Source organism: Oratosquilla oratoria, chromosome 42 (genome assembly GCF_046742065.1).
Source record: "Oratosquilla oratoria isolate Oo_2021 chromosome 42, ASM4674206v1, whole genome shotgun sequence".
NCBI classification, from domain to species: domain Eukaryota; kingdom Metazoa; phylum Arthropoda; class Malacostraca; order Stomatopoda; family Squillidae; genus Oratosquilla; species Oratosquilla oratoria.
Window position 1 is genome coordinate 29,440,360 of NC_134818.1, and position 10,000 is coordinate 29,450,359.

The 10,000-nt window shown below is 39.5% G+C and overlaps 1 protein-coding gene across 1 annotated transcript in view; it reads left to right on the forward strand.

Moving 5' to 3' along the window:
* The window catches only part of LOC143021692 (anoctamin-5-like), a 218,815-nt gene that overhangs the window by 109,966 nt on the left and 98,849 nt on the right, over window positions 1–10,000 (forward strand). Inside the window, exons 4-5 of the mRNA XM_076179322.1 lie at window positions 34–261; window positions 1,109–1,252. Of these exons, the coding sequence (XP_076035437.1) occupies window positions 34–261; window positions 1,109–1,252 (372 nt within the window). The remainder of the gene's footprint in view (window positions 1–33; window positions 262–1,108; window positions 1,253–10,000) is intronic.

Here is a 10,000-nt window from a genome sequence, read left to right on the forward strand (position 1 = left end):
AAAGTAATCAACCACGCCTCCCCTTGTTCGCAGAACATCACAGGAAGCAAGACCACCTTGGAAGAGTTCCTGAACGACGACACTCCTGTCGAGGAGCTTCTGACCGAGGGAGCGCGGCGCCGAAGCTTAGACAACGGCATTTTGAAGGGCCCCGCACCAGCCGCGGCGGAAGACGGGGAGCCGCAACCCCACGTTGCCCCCGAACCCTCCAGACCTTCTTCGGCGAAGTCTACCATGTGGGCCGAGGCTCCTTCTGACAGGGTAAGGGTCCTTTCTTGTCTCTTCACTTTCGTGTCCAGGATGTACATAAGTACATCCTCTCGTTTGAGGTATCTTCTCCTTCCTTGTATTGTGTTGTGGGAATTACTTAACACAACTGAGCGCGAAGGGAAGGCTGTTCCCTCGCAATCAGTAATATTACCTAATAATCCATTTCATACATTAATATTACTATCGTAGGGGATAGTAGTAATAAAAGCATAGTATTGAGTCAATATAGCTTGTCCATGATTCTGATAATAGTAAGACCATTTCGCATGCCAACTATCATCATAGCTCCAATGTTGCCAGAAACAATTCACATCGATTCTACTTAAACAAAAATTTCAAAACATTGTTGCACTGCGATAATCTCCATAAAAGTAGTTTTAAATTTAATGCCAAGACGGCTGTTGTATAAAGAAATACATTAAGTAATCAGAAACGATTTGATCTTGAAGATCATACAACATTCCTTCCCGGTAAACGAATTGGTGTTGCACTATCTAACTTTCACATCCCAATGACTTAATAAGGATGATGCAGACAAGGTCATCATATTAAGACTACAGGATAGGACTCGCAGTAATAGATTTAAATTGTACAAATTTATATTTAACAAGCAAATAGGCAAGAACTGGTTTACCAACATTGGTTAACGAAAAGTTAACTTAGTGGTTGACTTAGTAACCATGTAGTAGTGAGCGCTGAAACTATCGGTTGTTTTAATTAAGAGAAGGTTAGATAACTCTACGGATTAGGATGACAGATGGTAAGGGACTTGGAACTACTTAGTTTAGGCCTTATGGTCTCTTGGAGTCTCCTTCATTCTTGTGTTCTTCACGTTCAGGCGGTGAAGCGACGGGGGTCTTATGAGGGAGTGCATCTGCCTGGTACTATTATGGACGACCATGTACCCCTGGCTGAAAATGATATCTTCAGTTACAACAAATATGAAGCCTCCAAAATCAAGAAAGCTTCCGATGTCACAAAGGTAAGTAGGTCGACTATGGTGGTTATCACATTAGGCTATTTTTCCTCCAACTTACGATCCATTGGCGGTGCCGACCATCTCCAAAACTTTTTCCGCCGTAAAATCACAGTGGCAAACTGCTTTGTTTTCTCAAAAAAAAAAAAAAAAAAAAAAAAAAAAAAAATGCATATAATGTCATTTGATATGCTGAAGGAAAATGATCTTTCTCCAGCATATCAGATTCCTTCCACAAAACTGCGGACAACAAATCTGCTCCAACTGTCGGAGGGAAAACAGCCCAGTGTGATAACGCATTGAACCCCTCCATCTCTAGGAGCGTGTAAGAATAGATATAATAAGTAATATTTCCCACAAGGAGAATACACGCACACACACAAACATACACACACACACACACACACACACACACACACACACACACACACGTACAAGTATTCCAAAACACGTACATATCCGCACAAACATACACAGACACAAACGTACACACATATAAACACATATAAACACACATATATATAATGACTCAGTTTGACCCAGTTGCCTCTCCTCTGTTATCTGTCCAGTAATACCCCTTTTGACACATAAGCACACGCCAGGAGACACTACATTTACACCTTACCTCTTGAGTACACAGAGTCACCACATTCCCTCCCTCCCTCCCTCCCTCCCTCCTTCCCTTCCTATTCCCTCCCCTCCCTCCCCGCGTCCTTCCCAAACACAGTCAGATCCAGCACCTTTACTCTCGTCGAGTAGCTAATAGGAACACTCAAAACACCTCAAACGCTTTCTTCCCTAGGTCCTCCCTCATGCATAACTCACGTGGGCCATTACCTCTTCCTACTCCTGTTCCTCCACATACTCCTCCTCCTTCCACTCCTCCTCGGGCTTCTACTCCTTCTCGTCGCACTCGTCCTTTTTACTCCTTTTCCTTTTTCTACTCATACAGTAGATACGCGCGAAAACAAACGCGGCGCCACCATCACGCTGGTACTGTTTACAACGCCATCTTTTGCGACCCGTTGGGTTTTGTTTGGCTTAGTTTGAATGCTTTGAGCGTTCAGCGCATGCGCAGGATATTCAAATGATCTTGTTGTTGTACAAGTGTATGCACGGTTCCTCCAAAGGAAACAAATATTCACCGATTCAAACGCAAATTTGATTATCAATCTCGGTTCATTAGTTTTCTGAGTAAAAATATTAAGGTAAGGCATCAAGAAAACAATATTTTAATGTAAGAAAACTGTTTTTTAACCTATTTTCTTCCGGATGAGAGCAGCTCAAGATCGTTGGGTATTAGTAATACCGTCTTTCCCTTCCACTCGGTCTTCTGAAATCCTTCTGCAAACACTCCTCACTCTGCCCTTCTCCTTTTGTCGTTTCAATGCTTCACCTCTGCTTCTTCCATCATGCTCCCTCTTCTCGCCATTTTACCTCTCTTTATCACGCCTCCCCTCTTCCCTAATTCACAAACAGTCTCCAGAAATAGTTAATGTATGCCATTTCCTCTTACCGTACTACCTTATTGCCATCCTCCTTTCCTTCCTCCTTATCCTCCCTTTCCTCATCCTTTGCCATATCTCCTCCTCCTCCTTCTACTCCCTCCTCTGCCTCCTCCTACACCTCCTCCTCCTCCTCCTCCTCTTCCTCCACTTCCTTCCTCCCGCCAAAGGGCGTAACGCCAATATTCTTTACTGCGCAAATATCAAGGTCCACATTCCCCCCCCCCTCTCCCTCCTCCTACTCCTCTCCTTCCTCAACCTCCTCCCCCTTCTTTAACTTCCTCCCCGAACCATTCCATTAACTCCCGCATCCCCTTTCCTCTTCCTCCTTTCCTCTTCTTTCTCCTCCTTTTCCTCATATTTGTCCTCTTCAGAAACCTATTCAACGAACCTACGACACACGGGGTTCCTCGTAAGTCCTAAGTTTGCTATCATGACATTGTCCTTTTTAGGACATTGACAAATCAGCCAGCAAACATTCTACTGTCAGGCAAAGACACGTCTACTATTGGCGGACTTCGGGCCGACGATCGATCTCGTAGGAAACTGACGAGTCACTTGTTCGACAAGGTGCCTCCCCCAATCACCCCCCCCCCCCCCACTAGCCCAGTCCTTTCGCACGCGGTCGATGAGCTTTTTTTATTTCTCAATAGTTCATGAACCGGCAAAGGTAAATGTATATGTGGGTGTATATGTGGAGGTATATGTATGGACAAATGAATGTATATGCATATGTTTGTGTTTATGTATATGTTTGAAGTGAATCGCTAGTAACAGCGAGAACCATACAAATAAATTCCGATAGTTGCCCCGGGAATCGAACAAAGACCTAGATTGATGCCATGCAGTCACCTTACCAAGAGTAGCTCCTATGGCTTAACCCATTAAACTCCGATAACAAAATTCTTGTCATTTGGTCAAATAAAACAAAAAAATCATAAAACACCAAAATGTTTGATCAAACACCAGAAAAATATGACGTCAGTCCTCGCTTCGCGAAGCGAGGACTGACGTCATATTTTTCTGGTGTTTGATCAAACATTTTGGTGTTTTATGATTTTTTTGTTTTATTTGACCAAATGACAAGAATCTTTTCATCGGAGTTTAATGGGTTTAATTGGTAAAATGACTGCTAGGAATCAAGCAAGGTCTCGGTTCGATTCCCGGAACGACTGTCGGAAATTATGTATATGTATATATGTATATATATATGTATATGCATATGTATATATGTATGTAGGTCTATGTATGTGTGTATGTATATATACAGTATATGTTTATGCATATGAATGTGTATCTACACGTGCATATGCATATGTATGTGTACGTGTATCCATATATATATATATATATATATATATATATATATGTATATATATATATGTATATATATATATATATATATATATATATATATATATATATATATATGCGTATACATGTATTGTATATATACCTGTATATTTAAATATGTATGCACATGTGTTTGAGTATATGTATTTGTGTACATGTGTATACAAATATGTATATTTGTTTTATGGATCTATGTATAAATGTGTATGCATTTAGGTATACGTATGAACGGAACCTAATAAAGGAGGTTTGAGCATTTGATATATGATTCGGTCGAACGTCGCGAATTCCCACCTATCAGATGACTAGGACGGTGTTCCTTACAGAGGACTTTCTAGCGTGGAATTGAGTGAACTATGCCCTAGGTTCAACTCGCTAGCGATCCCCGCCGCAAGTTGGGACGCTCTAAGCTGCTCGGCCAAAGATACAATAAAGATAGAAAAAAAGTTCAAAATATGATCGAAAGGGAGTTGAAGGGATAATAGTCAACGTAAGCGCGTAGGGAGTAAGGCGTCAGGCATGAATGAAGCACAGCCATTAGTACAGAACAGAATTGAGATGGAAAGAAAAAATGTCACGAATATAAAGATGGCGGAGAGGTGGGTGTGGGGTTGGGTTGGGTGGGAGATCACTATCAGGATTAGGAAATTTAGAAAAGGGTTAATCTAAATAAAGGAGGGGGATTCTAGTTAAAGGGGTCGGAGAGACAAAGAAACACCAAAAATTTATAACATTTTTATTTTTTATTATAATTATTTTTTTTTTTTCATTTTCAGACTGTTTGCTAGTATGGGGTGGGGTGAGAGGTCAGTCCTATCCTAACCCTGTTTTTGTTGTTGGGTTTAAAACAAACCTCTTATACAACGGGTACGGGAGGGTTCTTGACTGTTGTGTAGAAAAATGATAAAGGGTATGAAGAAATACAAATGAATATTTCCCGTTTGTTCTGGCGCGGGCACGAGAGTGTGTGTGTGTGTATGTGTGTGTGCATATGTGTGTGTGTGTGTTCATGTGTGTGTTCATGTGTGTGTGTGTGTGTGTGTGTGTGTGTGTATGTGCATGTGTATGTATGTGTGTGTGTGCGTGTTTATATATATATATATATATATGTATATATATATATGTATGTATATATATATATATGTATGATATATATATGTATATATATACATATATATATGTATATATTTGTATATATATAAGTATATATATATATATATATATATATATATATATATATATGTTGAGACATTCTGACAGGTTGACGTAAGTAGAGTAGGAAACACAGGAATCTTAGTCTTGAGTTTATTCCTGACCAGTTTCGCAGGTAAGCTTTTTGAAAAAGTATGCCTGCGAAACTAGTCAGGAATAAATTCAAGACTAAGACTCCTGTGTTTCATACTCCGCTTACGTCATATATATATATACATACATATATATGAATATACATATATATATGTATATACATATATACATATATATATATATACATATGTATATATATACATATATATACAAATATATGTATAATTATATATGAATATATATATATAAATGTATATATATACATATATATATATATATATATACATATATATATATATGTATATATATATATATATATATATATATATATATATATATATATAGTAGTATTTCACAAATGACACGTGAATATAATTTGCAGAAAAAACACTGGTAAATACGAAACGTAGTCCGAATGTTTTCGTCTATTTAAGACATCATCAAGGGAATACAGTAAAGGAGATACAGACAGTTTATATACATAAATATTTTAGGGAACACAGAAAGATATGTCACACAAGCCTGAAAAAATTACCAACAGTCCTCAGGTCACAGATGGACCAAATGTCCGGGCAAGAAAACATGTAACAATTTTCTTTGAAATAAAATTATCCAGCCTGTAGATACCCAAGCTTAGATTGATATTTTGGTCAAAAGTTTGTTTTACATAGCTTGATTCAATTATGTTCCTTTCTATAAAGGAATTACAAGAGGTTATTTTATTAGCATTTTTCCAGTCAATTATATGATCTTGGTCCCTCACATGAACGAAAATACCACTAGACATTTGACCACCTCTCACACTGTATTTATGTTGGTTTATTCTTGTTTGTATATCTTTGTCAGTTTGTCCGATGTAAAATTTTTGGCACTGCAGACAAGGAATGGTGTATACGCAACCTTCAGTGTTATGTGGAGAATTTTTAATTAGTATATTTCTAATAGTACTATTGTTCTTAAAGACTACATTGATGTTGAATTCCTTAAGTATTTTGGGTAGTATTGCCATACTCTCGTGAAAAGGAAGCACTAGGAGGTTCTTATGACAAAAATTATTTTTCTCCTGTGGTGTTTTATAGTATATTTTCATAGCCATAGTGTGAGAATTGTCTACCAAATGCTTTGGATATTTTGAGTCTGATGCAATGTTGTATATCTTGCTCAACTCATTATCTAGAAATTCAGGGCTGCAAATTCTGTACGCTCTGAGGAACATAGAACTAAAGACAGAAAGCTTAGTTTTTTCACTGTGAGCAGAGGAATAATGAACATAAGATAAATTATTAGTGTTTTTTCTAAAAACATCATACTTAAAATATCTTCCGCTTCTGTGTAGTAAAATATCTAAAAATGGTAGCTTATTATCTATTTCAGTTTCGATGGTGAATTTTATTGATGGAACCAGATTATTTAATTTACTTAGAAAAGAATCTAAATTGTGATCTACCGGTCATATGCATAAAATGTCATCCACATAACGCTTTCACAAAACAAAAGGGGGAAGAATCTTTGGCAACAATTCTCTCTCAAAGAACTTCATGTATAGGCTGCTGAGTAATGGAGATAACGGATTATCCATGGCTTTTCCGAACTTTTGTACATAGTATTCTTCATTAAAAACAAATTTTGCATTAACTATACACAACTTAATCAATTCAATGATGGTTTTGGGAGGTAGTGGCATATCATGTTTAGATGGTTCAACTTCAAAGTACAATAATAAATCTAAAACTGGAACACGGGTGAAGAGACTAGTTACATCATAGCTAACTAGTTTAAAGTCATAGTTAATGTCTAGATCGTTAAGAATACTAATGAGGTGCATGCAATTATTGGATATAGTATACCAAAGGGCTCAAGATGGAGAGAAGCCATTTTGAAAGTTTGTAAGTTATGGACCCAGTAGAACTAATGATGGGTCTAACAGGATAACCTGGCTTGTGAGTTTTGATCAACCCATACATATATGGTAAAGATGGGGACTTGGTAGAAAATTGTTTGACAAGATGTTCATGTCCTTTCAACAGTTTTTTAATACTACGATTAAAATCACTGTTTATGGACTCTAAAGGATTCTTAGTAAGTTTTGTATAGGTTTCCTCATCCTCCAGTGTTCCAGTTTTAGATTTATTATTGTACCTTGAATTGGAGTAACAGCTCGAAGCGCAGCGATACTGAAATTGTTTTCAGCCCTGGGCAGGATTCGAACCCGGACCGCCGTAGGGACAGTCTGGGATTCTACCAACCGCGCCACCGAGTCGCGCGCGCGTGAGTGTGTGTGTGTATGTGTGTGTGCGTGTGTACATGTTTGTATATGTGTATGTGTGTATCAGTAAGCATACGTGCGTGGGTTTTGTACACACGTGGGTATGTATTGACGCATTAGAAATATAAATTTATCCTCAATAGAAGCTTTCAGAGCGTCAAACATTCGCATTTTTGTTCCGTATAAATCTTAGACATCACAAAAGCCGAATATTTGCGGCTTCTTCCAGTGAAACGTAAATCATTTAGTCAATTTGGGAATGTCCTTATTCATGTATATGCGCGGTGGTGATTCGGTTTAACGTCGTGACCCCCACCCTCCCCCCACCAGAAGGCTATGACGCTGCCCCTTACAGAGGGTTATGTAGCGTGGAATTGGATGAACAATGCCCTTGGTCCAACTTGCTTGCGGCAGGATTTGAACCGCCGTCACCTCGACCTCCGCCGCAAGTAGCGATGCTCTAAACTGCTGGGCCAGCGACCACCCTGGCAGTTACTTAGGCGGTAAGGAATGCTTATGAGGGTTACTTGTCATATTTAACAAGTAACTGGGTAATCAGTAACGGGGAGGGCGAAAGGTAATTTTAGATAACTAATGGTAATTGGGAAAGGGTAACTTGATGTTATTTTGGTTTAATTATTACGCTGCGTGTTGGAAGTGCAAAAGAAATATTGAGAGATAATAAAATGACAACACGTTAGATGTAGAGTGAGTGTTCAGAAACGTTTATAAACACATAAATAGTGCATCTGATGAGGATTCAACGAATAGGTAAATGACATAAATTAGGGAATTAATCATTAATCAATGAATAAATGAGCAAATAAGATCAAATGGGTAGATAAACAAGTACAAATAAAACAATAATTAAATAGATTATTTACTAAACAATGAACAAATAAAAAATAAAGATAAATCTATATATAAGTACACAAGTTAGATAAACTGATAAATAAACAGAGCAAAACAGGTATATGAACAAGTAAATCATCACTCAATCCGTTGCCCCAGGTCTCTGTTGAATAAACGGACAAAACAAACAAGCTAGCAAACAAATAAACAAACTAGGTGATGACGGTCAGTCGCCGGAGGAGCCGAGTTCCGTCTCAGGGGCACCTGCCTGCCTGCCCACCGGCGTCTGAAACCAATCAATACCAAGTATCCCATTGTAGTAGTGACTTGGGGCGTTTCGCGCGTGACAAAGCGTATGCTACGGCAGATTGCCTTAGAATGCGGCCTTACGTAAGTTCCATTTCTCTGTTTTATTTTTTATACCAAGAACGATGAAGGCGCCATTGTGAAGGAATGTGTATCAGTGCATGTGTGTGTGTGTGTGTGTGTGTGTGTGTGTGTGTGTGTGTGTGTGTGTGTGTGTGTGTGTGTGTGTGTGTGTGTGTGTGTGTGTGTGTGTGTGTATGTTTGTGTGTGTGTGTGTGATTCCCTATGGTCTTGGATCACGCGTTGGACTCGTGATCGACAGCTATTTCCCTCACGGAAGAGATCTCAGAGCTCATATATATGACCGATCTGTGGGTAATGCTGTGACTTTACACGCACCCCCCCCCATCTACGAAAGTTGGAGTAACGACTCGCAGCGCAGTGATACTGAAATTATTTAAGCCCTGGGCAGGATTCAGACCGGAACCGCCGTAGTGGTAGCCGGGAACTCTACCAACTGCGCCACGAGTCGTGTGTGTGTGAATCCACGTCTTTGTGGGTTGGATACTATTACATCATATGAGGCGAACGGAGACTACCAGCTTGTGATGGTCCTTAGAGGGGCGTCAGAGAGAGTCATCTCCACAACGCTGCTTGCCTTCAAATCCCATCAATACTCTCACATCCATATGGAAGTGCAGCCCCGAAGGGATGACACTCGATCTAAAGACCGGGCCCAGAATTTATCTTTTGATTAACTTTGTCATTTTTTTTTACATAAAAAAGCTTGAAAGTCAGCTACTGTCTTTTTTCTCCTCCTCCTCCTCCCTTCCTCCTCCTCCTCCTTTTCCTCCTCTTCCTTCTCCTCCTTCTCCTCCTCCCCTCCTCCTCCTCCTCCTCCCCTTCTCCTCCTCCTCCTCCTCCTCCTCCTCCTCCTCCTCCTCCTTCCATCCTCCTCCCCCTTCTCTTTCTCTACCTCCTCCCCTCCTCCTCCCCCTTCCCCTCCTCCTCCCCTCCTCCTCCCCCTCCTCCTCCCCTTCTCCTCCTCCTCCTCCTCCTATCCTGTTACAAAGAATCAGCCCCACACCTTTACAACATAGACAATCAATTTTGTTTTTAATGAAAATCTACTTTTTGTATTCATACTTTTTTGTCCTCTATTTATGT